We start from the raw sequence: 27,612 nt of genomic DNA on the forward strand, positions 1-27,612 counted from the left end.
CAGGGATTACAGGCACCCACCACCACGCCCAGCTAATTTTTGTATTTTTAGTAGAAATGGGGTTTCACCATGTTGGCCAGGATGGTCTCGAACTCCTGACCTTAGATGATCTGCCTGCCCTCGGCCTCCCAAAGCTCCCAAAGCACTGGGATTACAGGCATAAGCCACCACGCCCAGCCCAGCTGTTCTTAAAATGCAAAAAGTGGCAGTTCCAGGTTTGAGGGATACAAAAGTTGAAACAGCAGAAACTCAGGGATCTGAGGCAGTGAATGACAAGGCCAGGAAGAAAGAGCACCATCATCACTCCGCAGAGGCTGAAGTCAGGGCTGGAGCTGAGAGAGAGAGAAGAAGCTGGCCAGAGACAGGCTGACAGGTGATAGGGCAGGGTGGGCATTCTCAACATCCAGCAGTCGGATAAACAGAGGAGAGTGGAAGGGAAAGTTTGGCTGATTATAAAATCTTGAGCTCATGATATTGAGATCAGGATGGAAATAAGCCTGTTGTTAAAATGGTCCACCAGGAAATGACACAAAAGATGCCTATGGTTAAATGAGCATATTCTACTGAATGTGAGGCTGGATGTTAGTTGTTTTTGTGGTCTTTCGCTATCATTTTCAAATTTCCTGGGCCAGGCCCCCTTTTCCAAGGGTACAGCCTGGTTCCCATTCTAGACTTCAGTCTCCATTCAGGGGTACTTTGTTTTTAAGCATAACCAAATGCACACCTCTGAGTGTGCTTCACCATCCTACACACTCCACAGCCCACCCACTTTCTGGAGCTGTTCAGCCCTCAGTGGCCTTGTAGCAAATGCTCCACCACTCCCTTTTCCTCCAACATACCAGCCCAGCCTTATGGATTCTTGCCTTTGAGAGGGGAGGGTCAAACATGAGGAATAAGAGCCCGAAACACCAATGGCCAATTGTATTTCACAGGTTCACCCAGGGCCAGCCTGGTTTACTTTCAAATATATGCAAATGTATTTTAAAACTGTGCCACTCTGCTTAAAGAGTCTACAGTCCTAGCCATAAAACAAAACATAGGTGCACCTTAAATACTGGTTGATTATTTGACCAAAGGCAAGACTCTGCGTCTAGACATACATACCCACCTACATTCTCTTGTACACAGTACCATGGCCATTTCTAATATGAAATGTAAACTTACACATCAAAACAATAGCTATAAATATGTGGTGGGTGTGGTCTGTTCCTTAACCCTACTAAGGCCTATATTATAAAAGGGCAGGTATTTCCTAAGTAGCCCTTGAGTTCACACAAAAATGTTGTTTTCTAATTGGGCCTTTGATTTGATTTTGTCTTCTAATTTGGCCTGAGATACTCAGCCAATGTGGTCACCATATTGAACAGCACAGATCTAAAAGGATTTCCTGAGTATGGAAAAATCTCTGTGGGTCTCTAGGATGGTTAATTTTGTGCATCAACTTAGCTGGGCCATGGTGCCCAATTATTTGGACAAACATTATTCTGGATGTTTCTGTGAAAGTGTTTTGGGATGAGATTTGCATTCAATTGGGAAACATTGAGTAAAGCAGACTGCCCTCTATAATATGCATGAGCCTCATCCAATCAGTTGAAGGTCTGAATAGAACAAAAGTCTGACCCTGCCCTGTGCAAGGGGTAATTTCACCAGTAGACAGCCTTCAGACTTTACATGCAACACTGGCTCTTCTTTGTTCTACAACAGCTTTTGGACTCGAATTACAGCCTTTCCTGAGTCTCCAGGGCACTGGCCTCCCCCCATCAGATTTTGGACTCACCAAGCTTCCACAAGCACAGAAGCCAATTCCTTAAAATAAATCTGTTTCTATATCCATACATACACATCCTATTCATTCTTTATCTCTGGGCAACCCTGACTAATAGTCTCTAACTCAAACTATGATATCTTCTTTACTAAGGAATTCCTTCTAATAGTTCTATACCCATTGGTTTTCACAACATGAATCAGGGCTGAAATTTCTGCATATTTTTCTCAGATCTGTTCCAGACGACTTCCTTTCCCATGGCTAAAGGGGGACTGGAGAAGGGGGAGAAATACTCAAATACATTTTTAAAAGATTACAGCTAATTATGTAGAAACACTGGCCCTTAGACCTGTCTTACCTGGCATTTTATAATCTCCCTTTCACACAATATAATTTAATTCATATTTGGGGAACAGGAAGATTGATCTACACTGTAACGTGTCTAGTTTCTGGAATGATGAAGAAAATAAAACTTCAATCATAAAAAATATGTTTATACTCCAGATTTTTAGTTTTTTCCCTAGTATTTGCATGTCTAGATATAATTACAAACTCTATGTGATGTGCTTTTCATGTGACGATCCAATACAGTGCTTCCCTGAGCCTTTAAAAAATAAAAAAATTACAACTTAAAGAAACAAAAACTCCCTACCACAGCCGCTACAAGGGAGGCTAAGGCGGGAGGATTGCTTGAGACCACGAGTTCAAGGCCAGCCTGAGCAACATAGTAAGACCTCCGTCACAAACACAAAAACTCCTAACCCGAGTTCGAGACCAGTCTGACCAACATGGAGAAACCCCGTCTCTACGAAAAATACAAAATTTAGCCAGGCTTGGTGGCACATGCATATCTGTAATCCCAGCCACTCGGGAGGGTGAGGCAGGAGACTCGCTTGAACCCGGGAGGCGGAGGTTGCGGTGAGCCGAGATGGCGCCATTGCACTCCAACCTGGACTACAAGAGCGAACTCCATCTCAAACAAACAAACAAACAAACAACAACAAAAAAAAACACCTCTCAAACCTATGGACCACGCTGACTTCCTGCCATCAGAAAGCGAAGTTTTCCAGCGTCCCGCAGGCTCTAGGGCCGCCTTCTGACTCTTCCGCCCCGCCTCCGCCCCCTGCACTCTCCCAACTGGCGGGAGGAGGGCGCCCTCCCAGCCAATCAACGTCCCACAGGGCCCGCCTCCCGCGCGTCTTTCAAAGGTCTTCTAGGAACCAATCAGCGATTAGAGGCCAAGCCTTCGGCCATCCGAAGGAGGAGTAAGAAGCTAGGAGCGGATCTGATTGGTTGCTGGAAGACGCCGCGCCCACCTCACAGAAGGACGAACCAGTGAGCTAAGCGGAGGGGGCGCGGGCTCGGCCCGGACACCGGTGAGTCGTCGGCGCTGCAGAGAGAGTCGGCACTGGTCTCGACTTGGGGCGGCCAGCGATGAAGCCGGTGAGTCGGACGTGCTGGGGCTTGGAGGAACGAGGCGGCAGGGACGCAAGCGGTCCCGGGGACCCGATCCTGGGCCGGAGGGCCGCCGTAGCCTGGTAGCACTGCGACTTACGCCATAACCGTCCTGTGGGTCGGGGAGGTGACTTTGCCCCGCACGGGCACTGGAGACGAAGGAGCAGGGTCGGTGGCTGACGAAGGAAAGACGGACATTCGCTGTGCACCTGCTGTGGGTTGTCACCTGTCCCCTGCGGGGTCTCATAATCCTCCCAGCCAACGAGGGCCGAGCCTCGTTGTACCGAGGAAACCGAGCCGAGGAGCTTGAGTGTCAGCGATGAGTGGGCGCGATACCCCAGCCCCGAAGGGTGTCCGGCCGCTGCCCTGCACCCACTGGGGAAACCATGAGTACGAATGCCACGCCGCGGCTTGTGGGCGACACCACCGCTGTCACCATGCCCCAGGGCCACCTGGCAATGCCGCCCTTTTCCCGTGACGTTCAGAATCACAGGGCCTGGGGAAGCAGAAACGTCCAGCTCTGTTAGGATGAATAAACCTGGTGAATGGGCCACACAAATTTGAAATATGAATCATTAAAGCTGCTTTAAAGAAAAAGCAGATGCAGGCAAGACGCTGAAGATCCCCCACCTAACCCATATTTCCTACTGCCGGGGTTGACAACCTTCTGGAAGCCTTTCCTTGGGTGCAGTGTATTATAATACTTCAGATAGAGCCAAAGCAACAGAAATGCATAGCCTAGGGCTGGGTGGTGGCTTGCGCCTCTAATCCCAACACTTTGGGAGGCCAAGGCGGGCGGATCACTTGAGGCCAGGAGTTGGAGACCAGCCTGGCCAACACGGTGAAACCCCTTCTCTACTAAAAATACAAAAATTAGCTGAGCGTGGTAGTGCACGCCTGTAGTCCCAGCTACTCAGGAGCCTGAGCCACGCGAATAGCTTGAACTCAAGAGGCAGAGGTTGCAGTGAGCTGATATCACGCCAGTGCCCTCCAGCCTGGGCGACAGAGCAAAACCCTGTCTCAAGAAAAAGAAAGAAAAAAATAAAATACATAGCCTAAATTGGCCGTCCTGTGATCTTCAGTACCAAGACCGTTGTAAAATACAGCTTCAAAGCTAGAAAGGGCATTAGGTGGTTACACTTGCTAATCCCTATGTTGCCATGTGGAGGGACATCAGCTGTCCTTCACTCCTGGCCTGTTTCTCCACCTGTCCCCATTGAGTTATCTGATCCCCGAGTTTGGAAGGAACCGAACACCAGTATCTCAACTTTTTCTTTCCTTCTCTCTTGGGAGCTACCTGCCTGCCTGCAGAAGGTGCTTTCTGGTCCACTTTCTGGCACACAGGAGCCCTAGACTGTCCATGGCCACCTGTGACTGGGTGGACACATTTGTCTAATTCTGAGTTGAACAAGGGGCAGGTGCATGTGGCAACAGCTTTAAGCTGCATACTCCATTTGATATACAATAATAAAACTCCATTTCCTTATCTTTCAATTGGTTTCAACTAGGGAGTGAGAAAAGGGCATGGGTTTTGTTCTGTTCTGTTTTGTTTTTCTTTTTCTTTTTCTTTTGATTCTTTAAAATTTCAGCAGGGAGTGTAGAAGTCTTCCATGTCAAAATGCTGCAGGATTAAGTTCCAACTGCTTAGATCAGCATACAAAGTCTGTCTCAACCTCTCTAGTCTAGTGATTCATAAAACTGGCAGGTTATTTCACCTACACCACCCCCACCAAACTGCTAGGCGATGTGGGGATTGTTTTTTGAGAAAAGGGATGGGCAAAACTACTTCTTCATCTCCTCTACTCCATCTCTATTTTGATATCATAGTTCCTTAATACAAGGGCCTTGGGTTACCTTCTTTCCTTTCTTTTTTTTTTTTTTTTTTTTTTTTTTTGGACAAGAGTCATGCCCTGTTGCCCAGGCTAGAGTGCAGTGGTGTGTTCCTGGCTCACTGCAACCTCTGCTGCCTGGGTTCAAGCGATTCTCCTGCCTCAGCCTCCTGAGTAGCTGGGATTACAAGCATGTGCCACCATGCCCAGTTAATTTTTATATTTTTGGTAGAGCCAGGTTTTGCCATGTTAGCCAGGCTGGTCTCAAACTCCTGACCTCAGGTGATCTGCCCGCCTTCTCCCAGAGTGCTGAGATTTACAGGCATGAGCCACCGCACGCTCCCTTTCCTGTCTTCTTAAAAACCTGCTCTTCCTTCAAAACCCAGCTAAAGCATTTCCTCTGACTCCTTCTCCAGCTCCCTACATGGTCAGTCACTCTCTTCTCTGCTCCACAGTATATAGTTCTGCTTCCATTTCAGCACTTACATAATACCTTTCTTCTGTAATCTATGCACACATCTATCTCTCCAGCCATACTGAAGGCAGGCTATTTATCTTATAGATCTTTTGCATCTCCAGTGCTTGGCAAATGAAGGTGGTCAAGAAATATTTGTGAATGAATAAATCTCCTCACTTTATAGTTGAGGAAAACTGAGATCCAGAATCAACTGAAGTAGCTTGTCAGAGAGTATACAGTAAGTGGCAGAACCAAGATCAGAAGCCAGATGTCTTGGTTCCCAATCCAACTCTCTTTCCACTATGCAGTGCCGTAATTATTAATAGGAAGGTAAATAGCAGTCATTTATTACTAATATTGCTGATCTCGATGATATTCTGGATTGATGACTGAATACATTGCAAATATGAATTCAGTGTGTGTTTAGACAAGGGCTAGCTATCCTAAAACTACAGAAAAATTCTTTACAGTTATTTAACATAACATTTCTTTTGAAGCCTAGTTCAATACAAACAAGTGAGTTTGACTCATCAGACGAAGAGCCTATTGAAGATGAACAGACTCCATTTCAGATATCATGGTATGTTAGCATTTCTGATCAATGATGAGCTAAAGTCACAATCTACATCATAAATGTAAATTTAGTTACATCATAATCTTAGTAGAATGTAGTTCACATATTGAAAACATTAAGGGTTTATCCCCCTCTGATTATATAATTCTAATCGTTAATGGATCTTCTAACTCCATGATTCATTTACTGTCTATAATATAGAACAAGACCCTTTTTTTTTTTTGGCCCTTCTTTATACATTGAGAAAACCTTAGTAGAAGCAAGTAAGTAAGAAATAGAGGTAGGATTGAAATAATCTCCCATTTAGTACCAAAATCTACTTATTATTTTATGACAAAAGAATAATATACCAAATATGAGATGAGATAATCATTTCTCATTAAATCAAATCCTAGGTAATACTTAGAAGTAATGGCACAGTAATGCATCTGTCAACAGACTGTTTAAGATAAAAGCCACATCAATGCAATAACAAAAAGTTTCTACATAAAATCAGCCATTTAATCTTAGCAAGTGACTTATGGTTATACCAGATTCTCTACAATGAGCAATCAAATACTTTCTCTCATCACTGCAAATATAATAGTCTCTCTCCTTAAGAAAGCACCATCCCTACTGTCAGAAGAGAAAGACAATCCTAAAGGTCTTTTGCCCTACCATCAAATAGCATTAAACCTTCCGTTTTTACTTAAAACTCCCATTTAAACACAAAAATTCATCGAATTTTCAAAGTCAGGTGGTATTCAGATGATGCCTCCTATCTTCCTTTAAATCATCTTCTGACATGCAGACAAGGTGAGCCTCTGTCCCTGAGTGCTGCAAACTGGGAATGTGATTTCTTGACATTTCTTTTTAACCAAAAACCTGTGGTTTTCATCATATGAAATCATATCTGTTAAGGAAGTTCTACAAAAAAAAAATCTTAAAATAATAACGTAGAATAAATGCCGGGGAGAAAATTGTCAGTCATTTTCCAATTTATTTTCCTAAATCACTAATACAAATTATCTCAGGTGATATAACACAGGATAACATAAGTATACCATATACTACCTTTTGGCAATCTAGACATTATTATCTTTAAGGTAAATTTAAATTAACTTGGCTTTTTGTTTTCTTGTTTTTGTAGAGACAGAATTTCACCATGTTGCCCAGGCTGGTCTCAAACTCCTAGGCTCGAACAGCCTGCCTGTCTTGGCCTCTCTAAGTGCTGGGATCATAGGCATGAGCCATTTGTCATTTTTAATACTTAAATAATAACAAACAAATAAGTCCCTGTTTTAAAACTTTGTCTTTCTATTTTTTGTGTGTGACCAACATATTGATATTTAACTATGAATTCTTATTTTGTGACTACTGTAAAACTTTAACACACCCTTATTTGGTGGCAAGCACCCATATTGATTAAACTGAATTTCCATTTATAACGTTTTTAAAAACTTAACTAAACGTGATAAATTTTTCTTCTTTTCAGGCTATCTTTGTCACGAGTGAATTGTTCTCAGTTTCTCGGTTTATGTGCTCTTCCAGGTAAGTAACACAATAATGGGCTTCCTATCTATAGATATATATTTTTTTTCTTTTAATTTATTTTTTATTGCAGTAGCTTTTGGGGGAACAGGTGGTGTTTGGTTACATGAATAAGTTCCTTAGTGGCGATTTCTGAAATTTTGGTGCACCCATCACCAGAGCAGTATATAGTGTACTCAATGCATAGTCGTTTATCCTTCATCCCCCTCCCACCCGTTCCCCCACCCGCCCCCAAAGTCCATTGTATCATTCTTATGCCTTTGTGTCCTCACAGTTTACCTCCCACTTATGAGCGAGAACATGTGATGTTTGGTTTTCCATTCCTGAGTTACTTCACTTAGAATAATAGTCTCCAGTGGCTGGGTGCAGTCACTCACACCCGTAATCCCAGCACTTTGGGAGGCCAAGGTGGGCGGATCATGAGGTCAGAAGATCAAGACCATCCTGGAAAACATGGTGAAATCCCGTCTCTGCTAAAAATACAAAAATTAGCTGGGCATGGTGGCGCGTGCCTGTAGTCCCAGCTACTCGGGAGGCTGAGGCAGGAGAATTGCTTGAATCCAGGAGGCAGAGGTTGCAGTGAGCCAAGATCACACCACTGCACTCCAGCCTGGCAACAGAGCAAGACTCTGTCTCAAAAAAAAAAAAAGAATATTAGTCTCCAGTTCCACCCAGGTTGCTGTGAATGCCATTTTGTTCCTTTTCATGGCTGGGTAGTATTCCATGGTGTGGGTGTGGGTGTATCTCACATTTTCTTTTTCTATTATACTTTACAACCCCACTTTTTGATGGGGGTGTTTTTTTTTTGTAAATTTGTTTAAGTTCCTTGTAGATTCTGGATATTAGACCTTTGTCAGATGGATAGATAGATGGCAAAAATTTTCTCCCATTCTGTAGGTTGCCTATTCACTCTGATGATAGTTTCTTTTGCTGTGCAGAAGCTCTTTCATTTAATTAAATCTCATTTGTCAATTTTGGCTTTTGTTGCAATTGCTTTTGGTGTTTTAGTCATGAAGTCTTTGCCCATGCCTGTGTGCTGAATGGTACTGCCTAGGTTTTCTTCTATGGTTTTTACAGTTTTAGGTCTTAGGTGTAAGTCTTTAATCCATCCTAAGTTAATTTGTGTGTAAGGTGTAAGGAAGGGGTCCAGTTTCAGTTTTCTACATATGGCTAGCCAGTTTTCCCAACACCATTTATTAAATAGAGAATCCTTTCGTAATTGCTTGTTTTTGTTAGGTTTGTCAAAGATCAGATGGTTGTAGATGTATGGTGTTATTTCTGAGGCCTCTGTTTCATTGGTCTATATATCTGTTTTGGTATGTGTACCATGCTGTATTTGTTACTATAACCTTGTAGTATAGTTTAAAGTCAGGTAGCGTGATGCTTCAAGCTTTGTTCTTTTTGCTTAGGATCGTCTTGACTATATGGGCTCTCTTTTTGTTTCATATGAAATTTAAAGTAGTTTTTTCTAATTCTGTGAAGAAAGTCAGTGGTAGCTTGATGGGGATAGCACTGAATCTATAAATTACTTTGGGCAGTATGACCATTTTCACAATATTGATTCTTCCTATCCACGAGCATGGAATGTTTTTCCATTTGTTTGTGTCCTCTGTCGTTTCCTTCAGCAGTGGTTTGTAGCTCTCCTTAAAGAAGTCCTTCACATACCTCGTAAGTTGTACTCCTAGGTATTTTATTCTCTTTGTAGCAATTGTGAATGGGAGTTCACTCATGATTTGGCTCTCTGTTTGTCTGTTATTGGTGTATAGGAATGCTTGTGATTTTTGCACATTGATTTTGTATCCTGAAACTTTGCTGAAGTTCCGTATCAGCTTAAGGGGATATTGGGCTGAGACAGTGGGGTTTCCTAAATACACAATCATGTCATCTGTAAAAAGAGACAATTTGACTTCCTCTCTTCCTATTTGAATACTTTTTATTTTTTTTCTCTTGCCTGATTCCCCTGGCAAGAACTTCCAATACTATGTTGAATAGGAGTGGTGAAAGAGGGCATTCTTATCTTGTGCCCATTTTCAAAGGGAATGCTTCCAGCTTTTGCCCATTCAGTATGATACTGGCTGTGGGTTTGTCATAAATAGCTCTTATTATTTTCAGATACGTTCCATCAATACCTAGTTTATTGAGTGTTTTTAGCAAGAAGGGGTGTTGAATTTTATCAAAGGCCTTTTCTGGATCTACTGAGATAATCACGTGGGTTTTGTCACTGGTTCTGTTTATATGATGGATTACATTTAATGATTTGCATTATGTTGAACCAACCTTGTATCCCAGGGATGAAGTCGACTTGATCGTGGTGGATAAGCTTTTTAATGTGCTGCTGGCTTCGGTTTTCCAGTATTTTATCGTGGATTTTCGCATCAATGTTCATCAAAGATATTGACCTGAAATTTTCCTTTTTGTTGTGTCTCTGCTAGGTTTTGGTATCAGGATGATGGCTGGCCTCATAAAATGAGTTGGGGAGGATTCCCTCTTTCTCTGTTGTTTGGAATAGTTTCAGAAGGAATGGTACCAGCTCCTCTTTGTACCTCTGGTAGAATTCAGCTGTGAATCTGTCTGGTCCTGGGTTTTTTTTGGTTGGTAGGCTATTAATTACTGCCTCAATTTCAGAACTTGTTATTGGTCTATTCACAGATTCGACTTCTTCCTGGTTTAATCTTGGGAGGGTATATGTCTCCAGGAATTTATCCATTTCTTCTAGATTTTTAGTTTTTTTTGCGTAGGGGTGGTTATAGTATTCTCTGATGGTAGTTTGTATTTCTGTGGGATTGGTGATGATATCCCCTTTATCGTTTTTTATTGTGTCTATTTGATTCTTCTCTCTTTTCTTCTTTATTAGTCTGGTTAGTGGTCTATTTATTTTGCTAATCTTTTCAAAAAAACCAGCTCCTGGATTCATTGATTTTTTGAAGGGTTTTTTATGTCTCTATCTCCTTCAGTTCTGCTCTGATCTTAGTTATTTCCTTTCTTTTTTTTTTTTTTTTTTTTTTTCTTGAGGCAGAGTCTTGCTCTGTCGCCCAGGCTGGAGTGCAATGGGACGATCTCCGCTCACTGCAAGCTCCACCTCCTGGGTTTAAGCCATTCTCCTGCTTCAGCCTCCCTAGTAGCTGGAACTACAGGCACCCACCACCACACTGGCTAATTTTTTTGTATTTTTAGTAGAGACGGGGTTTCACCGTGTTAGCCAGGATGGTCTCGATCTCCTGACCTTGTGATCCACCCGCCTTGGCCTCCCAAGATGCTGGGATTACAGGTGTGAGCCACCACGCCCAGCCTGATCTTAGTTATTTCTTGTCTTCTGCTAGCTTTTGAATTTGTTTGCTCTTTCTTCTCTAGTTCTTTCAATTGTGATGTTAGGGTGTCGATTTTAGATCTTTCCTGCTTTCTTATGTGGGCATTTAGTGCTATAAATTTCCCTCTAAACACTGCTTTAGCTGTGGCCCAGAGATTCTGGTACATTGTGTCTCTGTTCTCATTGGTTTCAAATAACTTCTTTTTTTCTGCCTTAATTTACCCAGTAGTCATTCAGGAGCAGGTTGTTCAGTTTCCATGTAGTTCTGTGGTTTTGAGTGAGTTTCTTAATCCTGAATTCTAATTTGATTTCACTGTGGTCTGAGGGACTGTTTGTTATGATTTCTGTTCTTTTGCATTTGCTGAGTAGTGTTTTACTTCCAATTATGTGGTCAATTTTAGAATAAGTGCGATGTGGTGCTGAGAAGAATGTATATTCTGATGATTTGGAGTGGAGAGTTCTATAGATGTTAATTAGTTCTGCTTGGTCCAGGGCTGAGTTCAAGTCCTGGATATGCTTGCTAATTTTCTGTCTCATTGATCTGCCTAATATTGACAGTGGGGTGTTAAAGTCTCCCACTATTATTGTGTGGGAGTCTAAGTCTCTTTGTAGGTCTCTAAGAACTTGCTTTATGAATCTGGGTGCTCTTATATTGGGTGTGTATGTATTTAGGATAGTTAGCTCCTTTTTGCATTGATCCCTTTACCATTACATAATCCCCTTCTTTGTCTTTTTTTATCTTTGTTGGTTTAAAGTCTGTTTTATCAGAGACTAGGATTGCAATCCTTGCTTTTTTTTGCTTTCCATTGTTTGGTAAATATTTCTCCATCCCTTTATTTTGAGCCTATGTGTTTGCATGTGAGATGGGTCTCCTGAATATAGCACACCAATGGATCTTGACTCTTTATCCAATTTGCCAATCTGTGTCTTTTAATTGGGGCATTTAGCCCATTTACATTTAAGGTCGATATTGTTATGTGTGAATTTGATCCTGTCATTATGGTGCTAGCTGATTATTTTGCCCATTAGTTGATGCAGTTTCTTCGTAGCATCAATGGTCTTTACAATTTGGTATGTTTTTGCAGTGGCTGTTACCAGTTGTTCCTTTCCAGGTTTAGTGCTTCCTTCAGGAGCTCTTGTAAGACAGGCCTGGTGGGGACAAAATCCATCAGCATTTGCTTGTCTGTAAAGGATTTTATTTCTCCTTCACTTAGGAAACTTAGTTTGGCTAAGTTTCTGGGTTGAAAATTATTTTCTTTAAGAATGTTGAATATTGGCCCCCGCTGTATTCTGGTTTGTAGGGTTTCTGCAGAGAGAGCCGCTGTTAGTCTGATGGGCTTCCCTTTGTGGGTAACCAGACCTTTCTCTCTGGCTGCCCTTAACATTTTTTCCTTCATTTCAACCTTGGTGAATCTGATGATTATGTGCATTGGGGTTGCTCTTCTCGTTGAGTATCTTTGTGGTGTTCTCTATATTTCCTGAATTTGAATGTCAGCCTGTCTTTCTAGGTTGGGGAAGTTCTCCTGGATAATATCCTGAAGTGTGTTTTCCAACTTGGTTCCATTCTCCCTGTCACTTTCAGGTACACCAATCAAACATAGGTTTGGTTGTTTCACATAGTCCCATATTTTTGGAGGCCTTGTTCATTCCTTTTAATTCCTTTCTCTCTAATCTTGTCTTCACACTTTATTTCATTAAGTTGATCTCCAGTATTTGATATCCTTTCTTCCACTTGATCGATTCTGCTATTGATGCTTGTGTATGCGTCACGAAGTTCTCGTGCTGTGTTTTTCAGCTCCATCAGGTTGTTTATGTTCTTCTCTAAACTGGTTATTCTAGTTAGCAGTTCCTCTAACCTTATCAAGGTTGTTAACTTCCTTGCATTGGGTTAGAACATGCTCCGTTAGCTTGGAGGAGTTTGTTATTACCCACCTTCTGAAGCCTACTTCTGTCATTTTGTCAAACTCATTCTCTGTCCAGTTTTGTTCCCTTGCTGGCGAGGAGCTGTGATCCTTTGGAGGAGAAGAGATGTTCTGGTTTTTGGAATTTTCAGCCTTTTTGTGCTGGTTTTTCCTCATCTTTGTGGATTTATCTACCTTTGGTCTTTGATGTTGGTGACTTTTGGATGAGGTTTCTGTGTGGGCGTCCTTTTTGTTGATATTGATGCTATTGCTTTCTGTTTGTTAGTTTTCCTTATAATAGTCAGGCCCCTCTGCTGCAGGTCTGCTGGAATTTGCTGGAGATCCACTCTAGACCCTGTTTGCATGGGTATCACCAGCGGAGGCTGCAGAACAGCAAAGATTGCTGCCTGCTCCTTCCTCTGGAAGTTTCATCCCAGAGGAGCACCTGCCAGATGCCAGCTGGAGCTCTCCTGTACGAGGTGTCTGTCGACCCCTGCTGGGAGGTGTCTCCCCGTGAGGAGGCGTGGGGTTCAGGGGCCCACTTGAGGAGGCAGTCTGCCCCTTAACAAAACTTGAGCACTGTGCTGGGAGATCTGTTGCTCTCTTCGGAGCCAGCAAGGCAGGAATGTTTAAGTCTGCTGAAGCTGTGTCCACAGCCATCCCTTTCCCCAACTGCTCTCTCCTAGGGAGATGGGAGTTTATCTATAAGTTCCTGACTGGGGCTGCTGCCTTTCTTTCAGAGATGCCCTGCCCAGAGTGGAGGAATCTAGAGAGGCAGTCTGGCTACAGCGGCCTTTCTGCACTGTGGTGGGTTCTGCACCCAGTTCGAACTTCCGGCTGGCTTTGTTTACACTGTGAGGGGAAAACCACCTACTCAAGCCTCAATAATGGTGGACACCCCTCCCCCCACCAAGCTTGAGCATCGCAGGTTGACTTCAGACTGCTGTGCTGGCCGCGAGAATTTCAAGCCAGTGGATCTTAGCTTGTTGGGCTCCGTTGGGGGTGGGATCCACTGAGCAAGACCACTCGGCTCCCTGGCTTCAGCCCCCTTTCCAGGGGAGTGAATGGTTCTTTATCGCTGGCATTCCAGGTACCACTCAGTTGGAAATGCAGAAATCACCCATCTTCTTTCTGCATTGGTCTCACTGGGAGCTGCAGACTATCCGGCCATCTTGCCCAGGAATCCCATATTTTCTTTATCCATTCATTGATTGATGGGCATCTGCGCTAGTTTTACATGTTTGCAATTGCAAATTATGTTGCTATAAACATGTGTGTGCAGGTGTCTTTTTCATATAATGACTTCTTTTCCTCTGGGTGTATGCCTACTAGTAGGATTGTTGGTCAAATGGTAGATCTACTTTTAGTTCTTTAAGGCATCTCCACACTGTTTTCCATAGTGGTTGTACTAATTTACATTTCCACCAGCAGTGTAAAAGTGTTCCCTTTTCACCATATCCGTGCCAACAATATACTTAGAACAAGTATTTGGTCAACTAACATATCATTCTCTGTACTGGGTAATAAGTAAATTTCATAGACCATTAGCACTGGGGAATACACTTTGCAAAGCCCTCATGGTGGACTATAGTTAAAGGAACACAGATCTACCTTTCACCCCTTCCAGATCGGCAGTCACAGCCCTACAGTTGTGCTTTGCCAATCTTAATAAAGCTTATAGCCTGGGGTACAAATGAGGCTGAGGACTACAACCAGGTACTTGTTACAGAAGAAACATAGAATACAGAATCCTTGATTAGGATGAATCCCTTTGATTATATTCCTAGAAATATCAGAAATTGAAATTCATATTCAAAATATAATTGAAACATATAAATGATTTTGTGAAATGACTTTATAAAGTAGCTATATAAGTGTTTAAACATACCTGTTACATATGACCAAAAACTGACTTTTTTACTTGCTTTATTATTACTTGTAGGTTGTAAATTTAAAGATGTTAGAAGAAACGTCCAAAAAGATACAGGTAGGTATAATATCACACAACCACACTAATGGGTTTTTTAAATAAATAGCACTGAAAATCTCTCTCTCAAAAAGAACAAATCATAGTTTATTTTTAATACAACAATAAATTTTCAGTATTTTGTGAAGTTTCAAACTGTAGACTTATTCTGATATGTAAAGAGGTATTTGTGAAGACCATCATTTACCTAACCATGGAGTTGCTTTTCACTGATTGTTGTAGTTATATTATACATATAAACTACATTTGAGGTTAGAATGTAGAAGTTGGCAGGAAAAAAGTATATAGATAGAAAACTGACATATTGCTCTTCCCAGGTCTTTACTGTTCCTTGCAGACTTGACTGTGGTAGTAGAAATTAAGCATGAGCTGGGAACTCCAAGTTAGCAGTGAAACTGTGAATCCTGTATGGAAAATTTTGAGAACCAGCATCTAGATGGAAAAGACAGAATGGGAACTGGTTGTTGCATGATCAAGGATGTTCATACCATTATAGCCACAGTCTAATAATCCTCATAATCTTCCCCCATTTGGAATTTACATATTGCATGATACTAACAAATGTGAATTTTCAAAAGATTTTATTCTGATTGGCCTGGAATGTCTCAAACCTACTAGTCCTACCAATGTCCTTATAGTATGGCAAATTAAAATGTATATATTGCTTGATTCTGACCAGTATAGATTTTTTGAATCTTAAAACCTTTTCCTGGTTATTCTGGTACATCAGTTTGCTAATGTACTTTTAAAAATTTATTCCTGGCCAGGTGCATTGGTTCCACACCTGTAATCCGAGCACTTTGGTAGGCCGAGGCAGGTAGATCGCTTGAACTCAGGAGTTCGAGGACAGCCTGGGCAACAAGGCAAAACTCTGTCTCTGCAAAAAATACAAAAATTAACTGGTCATGATGGCACGTACCTGTAGTCCCAGCAACTTGGGAGGCCGAGGTGGGAGGATCGCTTGAGCCTGGGATGTCAAAGCTGCAATGAGCTGAGATGGTGCCGAGATCACAAGGTCTTGCTCTGTTACCCAGGCTGGAGTGCAGTGAGCTGAGATTGCATTACTGCACTCCAACCTGGTGGCAGAGCAAGACCCTGCCTCAAAAAAAAAAAAAAAAAAAAAAGTATTCCTTACCTACCAAAAAAAGACTTAAAGACACTAATAGATAGTTGACCCTTGTAGCATTTATAAAAATTTTCTGCTTTAGACACACCCACCATGCTAGGAAATTTCCATTTGGAGAACATTTAGGTCATAAGCAAAATATATGTAATTTAAATCATTGGTTCAAAGTCTGTCTTGTACATTTTGGAATGTCATATTCATTTAGCATTTTCTATAAAAACAGTTTCCAATTTTTTTTCTAAAAACTTTTTTTTTTCTGCAATGAAATTTTAAATGGAATCCAGTACATAAAACAGGTCAATTTGTTTGATTGGAGACCTAGAATCTCCCTGCAGCAGTTCCTGAGATACCTTCTCAGAAAGCTGGAAAATCACTGGATAATAAAAATTACCAAATGTGTACAAGAGGCAAATAGATGTACAGTACTGTACATCTCAGGGATTAGTTCATGAGAAGGTACTTTGTACTTAAATAGCTAAATGTCCTTGGATTTAAGGGGCAGGGAGAGGGCTGGAGTTGGGGGCACTTAGATCAGCCAGAGTTACTTATTTTAAACCAAATCCTCTTTAGTTAATATTGCCATAAAGAAGTCCCAGTGTATAGAATGCCTATAGTGTTCATATCATTATAATGAAAAGAGCTAGGTCACATAAGTTTAATACAGGTAATGTTTGATTTTCTGGCGACCTAGTCTATAAAATTAAATACTCAAGGATGTGTTCCAGTGCAGATATGAGGGAGAATACTAGCACTCTGACACCATGGCCATGCTGGAGATTTTATATACAATACTCAGAGTCAAGCAAACAGCTAAGTGATGAAGTAACAGACATGGTTGATTTTGTGAGAAAAAGAAAAAAAGTACTATCATTCCTTAATTGAACATAGATCTATCATTCCTTAATTGATAGCACTTTTTTTCTTTTTCTCACAAAATCAACCATTTTTACTACTCAATTTTAAGTGTTTTAAGAGTTATTTTATGCTGGGCGTGGTGGCTCATGCCTGTAATCCCAGCACTTTAGGAGGCTGCGGTGAGCGGATCACCTGTGGTCGGGAGTTCAAGACCAGCCTGACTAACATGGTGAAACCCCATCTCTACTAAAAATACAAAATTAGCCAGATGTGGTGCCACATGCCTGTAATCCCAGCTACTTGGGAGGCTGAGGCAGGAGAATCACTTGAACCTAGGAGGCAGAGGTTGCAGTGAGCCAAGATCGTGCCATTGCACCGCAGCCTGGTGACAGAGCGAGACTCTGTCTCAAAAAAAAAAGAAAAAAAGAGTTATTTTAAAGCAGTATTTATTGCAAAAAAAAATTTTTTTGCAAGAACAGCAATTGACTTATTTTGAAATTCAGTAAAAGGCATTTTGACTTGTAAAATGAGGTTTAATTCTAGTCATCTTTTGATTCAGACATATCAATAGGCACTTCAGATTTATAGATTGTCATTTGGTATTAGTTTGGCTTAAGAAACTTAACTTCATATTCTCCCTCTTGATGGTATTTAAATGTGTGGTGTTTTCTCTGTGTGTGTGTCTGTGTATCCTGGTCTATTGGCAGAAGAACTAAAGAGCTGTGGTATACAAGACATATTTGTTTTCTGCACCAGAGGGGAACTGTCAAAATATAGAGTCCCAAACCTTCTGGATCTCTACCAGCAATGTGGAATTATCACCCATCATCATCCAATCGCAGATGGAGGGACTCCTGACATAGCCAGCTGCTGTGAAATAATGGAAGAGCTTACAATCTGCCTTAAAAATTACCGGAAAACCTTAATACAGTACGTTCTCCTTTTCTCCATACACTACGGGAGAAATGTCACAGTCAAAATGATTTCTGGAATCATGGTAGCCCTATTCAGTTATTACCTACTTCCTAGTTTGTTGTAAGGATTAAAAGGTAATAATGCACTAGAAAAGCACTGGCACAATGTCTGGTACAGGGTAAGTAGTCAAATATGTGCTGTTATTACTTTTCAAGAGTAGGGACAATAAATGAGTAGATTTGGAAATTATTAGAACAAGGTTACAAGCTTTGTTTTTATTTCTTTCCTTTAGTCTTAGACGTTTAGTGGCAATTTTGGGACCCTCCTTTCCCCTCCTTACCATCACCACCTCACTTACTAGCTTTTCAATTGCTTAGTTGCTTTCAACAGCAAGAAAATCAATTTTTTGGCCAGGTGCAGTGGCTGGCGCCTGTAATCCCAGCATTTTGGGAGGCTGTTGTGGTGGATCACTTGAGCTCAGGAGTTCGAGACCAGCCTGGGCAACATGGCAAAACCCCATCTCTGAAAAAAATATACAAAAGAACATGCCAGGCATGGTGGTACGTGCCTGTAGTCCCAGCTACTCAGGAGGCTGAGGTGGGGGCACTGCTTGAGCCTGGGAGACAGAGGTTGCAGTGAGCCAAGATGACAGTACTGCACTCCAGCCTGGGTGACAGGGAGAACCCATCAAAAAAAAAAAAAAAAAAAAAAAAGAATAAAGTCGATTTTTTCAAAATTAGCTACCAAAAAAGTTATCTGTAAGCAACAAGCAGTCCTAAAAATATGACTTGAAAATTACATTTGATGATATGACTCTGCTAACAGATTGAAAGATGGCCTCTCATTGTGTGTCAGTGGCTATAAAAACACAAGCCGCTGGTGTGAAACTTTAAAAAAAAATAAAATAGAATAGGTTAAGGAAAGGGGACAAAATGAGGAAGACAGAAAAGCAGCTTGGAGAAAGGCCAGAGAGAGTGGCAGTGGGCAGTAGATACTAGCATGGCAAAGATTCAAAGGGGCAATGTGGGTAATAAACAAGAAATGCTCTGCCAGAAGTTAAACACACAAAGCAACAGAGAGCCAGCCATGGGGAGGAATCTGGCCTTTGCTATGCATAATGTACGTTTCATAGTCTAATAACCTGCTTAATCCTTTCTGGAATAAGGTAGGGTATTAAATAGTTTACAGTCTCAAAAGCCCTAAGGTCCTTAGGACATTGCTTTGAGCTAGAAGTATAGAAATTATATCAAATAGCCATGAGGTTCTCAGGGCACCTAGTGATAGGACAAGCCCAGCTAACGTCTGCCCTTAAACCTGTAGCCCAGGGGCCTCGTGCCAACAGCGCCAGTTCTGAAGGCAAACCAACTAGTATGAGGGTCTTTGGAGACACACACCTGTTTGTGGCCAAACTGAACTCTGACATACAGAGAAATACAGTTTGCAGAATATGCAGTAAGGAACTAGAAGCCATTCTACATCCTATTGTTTCCCATCTTCCTCTATGGAAAAGCATAGTCACTTATCCAGTACAAATTATAAAAGCTAAATTTCAAATAGATCCAGTTGTTGATGTGAAAGGTGCTGATACATATAGGTAAAATAGCATTAGATAGTTAAATGTAGCTGGGGAAAAATATTTTCCAATATATGGCCCTATTTTTCAAACCATTTTGAGATTTTTTTTTTCAAATAAATGTTTGAAAGCTGCCTTTACTGAAAAGTTTCCAGAAATCAAACTAGCTCTATTTAGCGAAGTGAAGCTTAACAAATTCTACTCTAGCTGGTTCTGGCAACCCAAATGCTCTGATGTTTGTGCAGACTACAAACAGGATAGACAGTAGATGGGTGACTTTGCATATGCTGAATATTTCAGTCTCCCATAAAATAAAGCATCTGACAACTGGAATTTTTCATCATCCTAGAGCTTTCAAAGGTGTCCCACAGTGACTAGTTTATTTCCTATCCATTCTGCCATCTTTGAGGACCCGCACTTCTAGACAGCTATAGCACTTATCCTTCAGCAACAGGGTCTGGTAAACCTTTTTCACTGTCTTGTTGTCTACCAGTGCCATCTCACTGGTTCTGCCTGGACATTTGCAGCCCTTTATAAATCAGTGAACCACACTGCTTTCCTACTGTATTTTGTAGTTTCCTGGGGCTATTGTAACAAAGTACCACAAACCGGGTAGCTGAAAACAACAGAAATTTCTTTTTTCCCATTTCTAGAGGATGTAAGTCCAAAATTAAGATGAGAGCAGAGCCATGCGCCCTGAGACTGAGGACAGTCCTTCCATGCCTCTTCCTAGCTTCTGGTGGTAGCTGTCAATCCGTGGCAGGCCTTGGCTTACAGCCGAATCCCTCCAGTCTGCCTCTGTTGTCACATCATTCCTTGTGTGTCTGTCTTTGCATGGTGTTGTCTTCTTGTAAGGACACTAGTCATCTAGGATGAGGGCCCGCTCTAATTTATCTTAATTTGAATATACCTGCAAAGACTCTAATTCTGAATAAAGTCCCACTCACAGGTACAGGATAAGGACTTCAGCATGTCTTTTGGGGGGGACATAATTCAACCAGTAACACCTACCACGTACCACACGCTGAGACTACCAAAGGAGGCACAGTCCCCACCTTCGAGGAACCTGTAACTAACAACACTGCCGCTGAAGTGCAGTAAGACAAGAGGCGGCACACAGGAGAATGATCCTTTCTGTAGGAGCACAAAGGCATTTTAGGAAATGAAATTTGAGGTTTTAAAAGATGAGTAGGAGTTCATCAAATAGAAGAAAAAAGATGAAAATAGCAAAAGGTATAAAATAGTATTAATCTTGCAAAAAGACACTGAAGTGTTCTATCTCGATTTTTTTTTTTTTAATAAGACAGTTGTCTCTCTCTGTCACCCAGGCTGGAGTGCAGTGGCACTGTCATAGCTCGCTGTAGCTTTGAACTCCCAGGCTCAAGCGATCCTCCCACCTCAGGCTCCCAAGTAGCTAGGACTCCAGGTGTGTGCCACCATGCCAGGCCTTTTTTTTTTTTTTTTTTTTTTTTTTTTTGTAGAGATAGGGTCTCGCTTTTTTGCCAAAGCTGGTCTTGAACTACTGGACTCAAGCAGTCCTCCCACCTTGGCCTCCCAAAGTGCTGGGATTATAGGCCTGAGCCATTATGCCCAGCCTCTACCTTTATATGGTAGATCCAGATCTCTGAAACAGGCCTATGTCTGGAACACTTTGTAGAAAGCAAGTTCATGAGTAAGGCTAGGGGTCAGTACCTATTTGGTCCTCTATTTCACATCCTAAAGCAAGATATTTATCTACAGCTTTACCTACAATACAATACAATACAGTAATTGATGTCCTTAATAATAAGTCATCCATACTAATTTAGGTTCAGTATAACCTCTAAGTACATTAGGAAGCATGTAATACATTTTTTAGGATCTTTGAAAATGATTTAAATGAATAGTTTTGCTACTGAGGGTTAATCTCCATTTTTCTGGAAAATCCAGTTATACAAAACTGCTAATTTCTTCACAGTGCTAGATAACAGCAGCTAATGTTCATTTACTTCTTGCTCTGCGCCAAGCTGTGTTCTAAGTCATTGGCAAATGCTCACTCATTTCCTCACTCTGATGTACATACTATTGCTATCACCATTTTACAGGTGAAAAGGCTGAGTCCCAGAGAGATTGAATAACTTGCTTAGCTTTACACATGTAGTAAGTGGCAGAGCCAGGACTCAAGCCCAGGCAGTGGTGCTCCAGAGCCCATGCTCCAGACTTCAGTGATACCCTACCTCTGAACTCCTTTAGATACATGAACAGTTATTATCTACATGGCATTTGTCTGGTAACCACTCAGGTTTTGTTTAGACAGAGGAATAATCAAAGTGACAGTTGGTAAAACGTCTGATTTCTATCTATTGGTAACATTCTCCATTTCTCAGATGTGGATCTTGGAGCCTAAAGAGGTCAATAAAAAGACTCTGCCTATCTTGATGTTTAGAGGTATTCAGAATTCCTCCCTACAAAGAAAGAAGCACACCTTGCTCTCAGTTGATTTAATCAAAAATATTTATTAATCTTCCTGTGCAAGGCACTGTGCTAGGCATTAGAGTTGTAAATAGAAGGCAGAAAGAGCAAGTCTTTAGTTGTAACTAGGGATGGAATGAAATGTACAAACTTGAAAACTGTATTTCCCTTTCAGCTGCTATGGAGGAGTTGGGAGATCTTGTCTTGGTAAGAAATATATTTCTATTATTTTTTTAACCTCCAAATAGACAAACTTCTGTTTCCAGACCATATGCTCATTTTGTATTAAAATGGAACCAACCACAGTGTAAGTTTGCTAAGACTCAAAGGATGACTGACGGCCCTGACCATGGTGTTCCCTGAAAAGCTTGGCTGGGAGTGGGAGGTAGTTTCAGCATTGTTCTGGAGGATTCTGGCAAAACATCATTTACAAGTCTTAACACCTGCATTCTTATTTTTTAACATTTTTTGATGTTCTTCCTGTGTAGGTGTTATAATACAGTAACTTCCAAATAGTTTTCATGGGTAACTATTTATGAATACTGAAGTTACTATATGTTAATTTAAAAATTTTTTTAAATGTACTAGGAAAAACAAAGAGTTCATGAAATGCCACACTGGAGTAGTAGTTATTTTTTTTTTTTTTTTAGTGTTGGATGACATCAAAATTGAAAGCTTTTGTGTTTCAAAGAATACTATCAAAATGACAAGACAACCCATAGAATGGGAAAAAATATTTGCAATCTATATATTTGATAAGAGATTTATATCCAGAATATAAAAAGAACTCTTACAACTCAGTAATAAAAAGATAGGCCGGGCGTTGTGGCTTATGCCTGTAATCTCAGCACTTTGGGAGGCCAAGGCAGACAGATCACCTGAGTTCAGGAGTTTGAGAACAGCATGGGCAACATGGTGAAACCCCATCTCTACAAGAAATACAAAAATTAGCCAGGCATAGTGGTGCATGCCTGTAGTCCCAGCTCCTGTGGGGCTGAGTCTGGAGGACTGCTTGGGCCCAGGAGGTCAAGGCATCAGTGAACCAAGTTTACGCCACTGCACTCCAGCCTAGATGACAAAGTGAGATCCTCTGTCTCTCAAAAAATAATAACAATAATAAACACAACATAATTGAAAAATGGGCAAAGTATCTGAATAAACCTTTTATCAGGCAAGACACACATATAGTCAATAAGCACATGAAAAGATGTTCAACATCATTAAATCATCAGGAAATGCAAATCAGAACCACAGTGGATACCACTTGACACCCATTAGGAAGGGTATTATAAAAAACATGAAAAATAGCAAGTATTGGCAAAGATGTAGAGAAATTCGAACCCTCATACACTGTTGGTAGGAATGCAAAATGGTCCAGCTGCTTTGGAAAATAGTCTGGCAGTAGTTCCTCAAACAGGTAAACACTAACATATGACCCAGCAATTTCACTCCAAAGCATATACTCACAAACTTGTATACAAATGTTTATAGCAGCATTAATCATAATAGCCAAAAAATGGAAACAGCCTAAAATGTCCATCAGTTGACAAATGGATAAAAACAATGTGGCATATCCATACAATGGAATATTATTTGATCATAAAAAGGAATTAAATACAGACATAAGCTATAATATGTATGAACCCTGAACACATTATGCTAAGAGAAGTCAGACACACACAAAAAAATATTATATGTTTCCATTTATGTGATTGCTCAGAACAGGGGCAGATCTACAAAGTAGACTAGTGGTTGCCAAGGGCAGGGGTTGATGGGGAATAGAGGATGAGAGCAAAAGGGTACACTTCTTTCTGAGGTGATGAAATGCTTTAAAATTGACTGTGGTGATGGTTGCACATGTCTGTGAATATACTAAAATCACTGAATGGATGAGCACTTTAAATGGATGAAAGAATGAAGCCAGTGTTAAACTTTAATTCAACCATATGGTCATTTAAGATCATAATTTAACTGTCAAAAACACACACTAAAAGTCTCAGTCTTTTAATTCATTTGGAACAATTACACCAGTCTTCTGTATCAACAGAAGTCTTATGAAATATAAAATGCTCTACCCTGTCACTAATTATTTAGCAACATATTATTTTTCTGTCATGTTCCATTAGTAGCTGCTTGTCTCCTACTATACCTGTCTGACACAATATCGCCAGAGCAAGCCATAGACAGCCTGCGAGACCTAAGAGGATCCGGGGCAATACAGACCATCAAGGTGAGGAGGTGGGCGGTGCTTGCTTGGTTGTGGTCGGGGTCACTGTTACACATACAGATTCATATGTAACCAAAAGGGCAGTGAAATGAAAATCCAAAGCACTCATTATTCAAATGCCACTCCACTTGCTTATGCTTTTAGTTTTTAAAAATTTACATGTAAATATAATCCAGGTAGTCTAAAAAAGCACACAGTATTTCAAACAAGATAATGGAAATGTGAACTTCTTGGTTTACTTTTCCAGGATCTACCTACTGCTCAGTTTTTACCTCAGTCAGTTTTGGGAATGGATCCTCTCACCTAGAACAATGAGATGGTTATTATTAATGTGAACTTGGTAGGTTCTTGGGTAGATTCTCGGCCAAAAAAATCTATGGAAGATCCTATTATATCACCAAAACATTTAATAAAGATAGATGAATGACTATAATACAAAAAATGGAAAGCAGTGCTAATTATCCTTTGTGGTGGATAACTGGGGACATCTTCCACATGTATATTCCCCTAACACTTCAAAACACTGCACTAGCAATGCCAAGGATATTGTATTAATCATGTTACTGAAAAGATTCTGCAGATTTCACTTCATTTTGTAGATCTGTAAAGCTAATGTGCCTTCCTTTTGGAAGCGTGCCCTCGCAGCATTAGAATCCACTCATCAGAGGAGTGGGCACCAAAGAATCCTGGCCGTTAGGCAGCTCCCTAGACTTGACAGCCCATCTTCCCAGGGTTAGAGTTCTAATTCAGTGTCATTAACAGTGAATTATCATAATTACTGATAAATGCACCAAGGAACCTGATTCTTAGGGCTTAAATAAGGTCATTAATGGGACAATCTATACAAGATCCACTCCACTGTACAGGTCTGAAACAGAGAACTCCCCTTATGTTAAAACCAAATGATGCGGCCAGGCGCGGTGGCTCATGCCTATATCCTAGCACTTTGGGAGGCTGAGCTGGGTGGATCATTTAAGGCCAGGAGTTCGAGACCAGCCTGGCCAACATAACAAAACCCTGTCCCTACTAAAAATACAAAAATTAGCCAGGGGTGGTTGTGTGTGCCTGTAGTCCCAGCTACTTAGGAGCCTGAGGCACAAGAATCGCTTGAACCCGGGAGGCAGAGGTTGCAGTGAGCCGAGATCACACCACTACACTCCAGACTGGGCGACAAAGCGAGACCCTGTCTCAAAAAAAAAAAAAAAATCAAATGATGCTTCAAATCCAAAAAGTTCATCTCCCTTCTCTTGAAAACAAAATACATGGCCATGGCAAGATGTATATATGAATATCCATGTGTTTCACCTCTTTAACATTGCTGATAATTAAGCTCACATTACTACAGACTGTCAGTTTATCACCTCAGCATTCTGTGGCAAACAGGCTTGCTGGTGTTAGCAATGCAGTTTCCTCTTCTCAATAAGGGTATGAAATGAGATGATTGGCAGAGTAAGAATATCTTCTGGGAAGCTATTAAAACCCCAAATAAATTATTTAAGGCTTTTATTTTGCTTATCCCCTAAGATTAGTGATAGTTTGTTTTTAAAAAATACTGTCTATGAAAATTATTCCTAGTGGATTATGTTATCACAAAAAGCAGAAGACTAGGGCTTCTATAAATTAAGAAATGGGTTTTCTTAAATGTACCAGTCACTTGCTATAGAAAGTGCTCTGCCCTTACTTACCAGGGGGGAGAAAACGTTAGCAAAAATAATGTCATTATGTACTTTTAAAATCTTATTTGGTCCTGTAAGTAAAGAGAGAAAGGATTTTAGACTTATAACATATCCATATACATTTCATTTCACCTTCTGATTTTTAGAGACTTGTAGAGCAAGTTTTTCACACTACTATATAGCTTTACTAAAAGATAAAACTTCCCCACGATACAAATGCTTCCTTACCCAAAAAGATGTAGAATTGTGCTTAGCAAGTATTTTTTATTCCTAATACCTGCTAGTATTGTGCCCACACTGATAACTAGTTTACCACAGTGTATTCCAATGTATCTTTACTTTTTTCAGCAATACAATTATCTTCATGAGTTTCGGGACAAATTAGCTGCACATCTATCATCAAGAGATTCACAATCAAGATCTGTATCAAGATAAAGAATTTCAAATAGCATTTACATGACCATGTCTGAAATGTCAGAGTTCTCTAGCATCATTTGTATTGATATGAAACCACTAGTGTTATCAACTTGAATGTAAATGTACATGTGCAGATATTCCTAAAGTTTTATTAACAAAACTCATTGTGTCTTTCATTTCTTATAGGAACAGGAAAATTGGGATAGGAAAATTGGTATGCAAATTTTCCTTTTAGAAACGAACTGGTTGTTCTGGTAGACTTTACCTGGAGGTAATGCTGAAAATGTACATATGGAAAAATATTTGACTGCCTATTTTTAATACTTAGTACTTCACTTTTACTTCATTTTACTGTTTGTAACCACTGGGTAGCATATGACAAAGTAATAAGTAAGAAAATTGGTATGAGTGCCCAAACTTACTTTTAAATAATGTCCCCCTCCCTCTCTATTCCTCCCAAAACTTCTGCTTTTTACTTCATAGAACTACAGAATTGAAAAGGATCCTGTGAGTCTTCCACTCGCCCCCTCCCAGTACTGGATCAGCCCCAAGAGTGTTTGTTTATTCACTATCTGTGGAAACATTTTCAGAGATGAGGAATTCACTGGTTCAAACCGCTGCTCCACTTTTTTTCCACCCTAGGAACTATATGGAATGAGATTAATCCTTTCACATTTATTTCATAAAGAACTTAGCTACAGATTAACAATTTCCAACTCTCTCACTCCTTCACTTCCCCCTATACTATGAAACAGCTTTTTTCATCTTTAAATTCAACTTTGAGTTACCCAAAACAGTCATTTGGGCTGTAGACAAGGGTCACACACAATGTGTCAAACAGACACACCTGTTTGAACAGTCAGTGGTTTCTGTAGGGCTTACAGTAGTCACATGGCTCTCTTGGCTACTGGTAATTAGAAGTGTGAACCCATGTCCATTTGGCAATGACCACCAGGTTGCAGACTCATAGGCACTTCCACAAAAGACAAAGTTTCACCACATCAAAATTTCATTTTTAAATAATTATTCAATGACTGGCTGAGCGTGGTGGCTCACGCCTGTAATCCCAGCACTTTGGGAGACCGAGGTGAGCGAATTGCTTGAGGTCAGGGGTTTGAGACCAGCCTGGCCAACATGACAAAACCCCATCTCTACTAAAAATACAAAAATTAGCCAGGCATGGTGGTGCACACCTGTAATTGGGAGGCTGAAGCAGGAAAATCACTTGAACCCGGGGCAGGCAGGGGCGGGGCGCAGAGGTTGCAGTCAGCCGAGATCACACCACTGCACTCTAGCCTGGGTGACAGAGCAAGACTCCATCTCAAAAAAAAAAAAACATACAATGACTAAATGTCTTATTTTGTCTCACACTACTCTTGCTGCTGATGAACTGCTTGAATTTCATTACAAAATACTGCAAAACAATTACCAGCCCTGTTTGGAAATTTCAGAGCACTAGTATGTATTGTAATATAAAATCAATATATTAATACAGTCACCCCTCAGTATCCTCAGAGGATTGGACCCCCCCCACCCCACCCCCAACAGCAAAATCCATGGATGCTCA

The 27,612-nt window shown here is 40.8% G+C and overlaps 1 protein-coding gene across 3 annotated transcripts; it reads left to right on the forward strand.

Moving 5' to 3' along the window:
• The first annotated feature begins 2,997 nt into the window (after positions 1-2,997).
• On the forward strand, positions 2,998-26,205 carry CDKN3 (cyclin dependent kinase inhibitor 3). Of its 3 annotated transcripts, none has more exons than XM_010372055.2 (8): positions 2,998-3,208; positions 6,004-6,086; positions 7,555-7,610; positions 14,761-14,805; positions 17,494-17,716; positions 21,901-21,932; positions 23,852-23,955; positions 25,977-26,205. In XM_010372055.2, the coding sequence occupies exons 1-8, from the start codon at positions 3,200-3,202 to the stop codon at positions 26,061-26,063; spliced, it is 639 nt and encodes a 212-aa protein (XP_010370357.1). In that variant the 5' UTR covers positions 2,998-3,199; the 3' UTR covers positions 26,064-26,205. The 3 variants fall into 3 exon arrangements, with proteins under 3 accessions (XP_010370357.1, XP_030786094.1, XP_030786093.1); XM_030930234.1 differs by lacking the exon at positions 25,977-26,205 and adding an exon at positions 24,200-24,259; XM_030930233.1 differs by lacking the exon at positions 7,555-7,610 and having other exon boundaries at positions 3,085-3,208; positions 6,004-6,022.
• Positions 26,206-27,612: the final 1,407 nt, after the last annotated feature.

Source organism: Rhinopithecus roxellana, chromosome 5 (assembly GCF_007565055.1).
Source record: "Rhinopithecus roxellana isolate Shanxi Qingling chromosome 5, ASM756505v1, whole genome shotgun sequence".
In the NCBI taxonomy this organism is placed as follows: domain Eukaryota; kingdom Metazoa; phylum Chordata; class Mammalia; order Primates; family Cercopithecidae; genus Rhinopithecus; species Rhinopithecus roxellana.

Coding starts and splice junctions, on each gene's coding strand:
- CDKN3 (XM_010372055.2), top strand. Junction 6,087..7,554: donor ACTCCATTTCAGATATCATG/GTATGTTAGCAT, acceptor TCTTCTTTTCAG/GCTATCTTTGTCACGAGTGA. Junction 21,933..23,851: donor AGTTGGGAGATCTTGTCTTG/GTAAGAAATATA, acceptor ATGTTCCATTAG/TAGCTGCTTGTCTCCTACTA.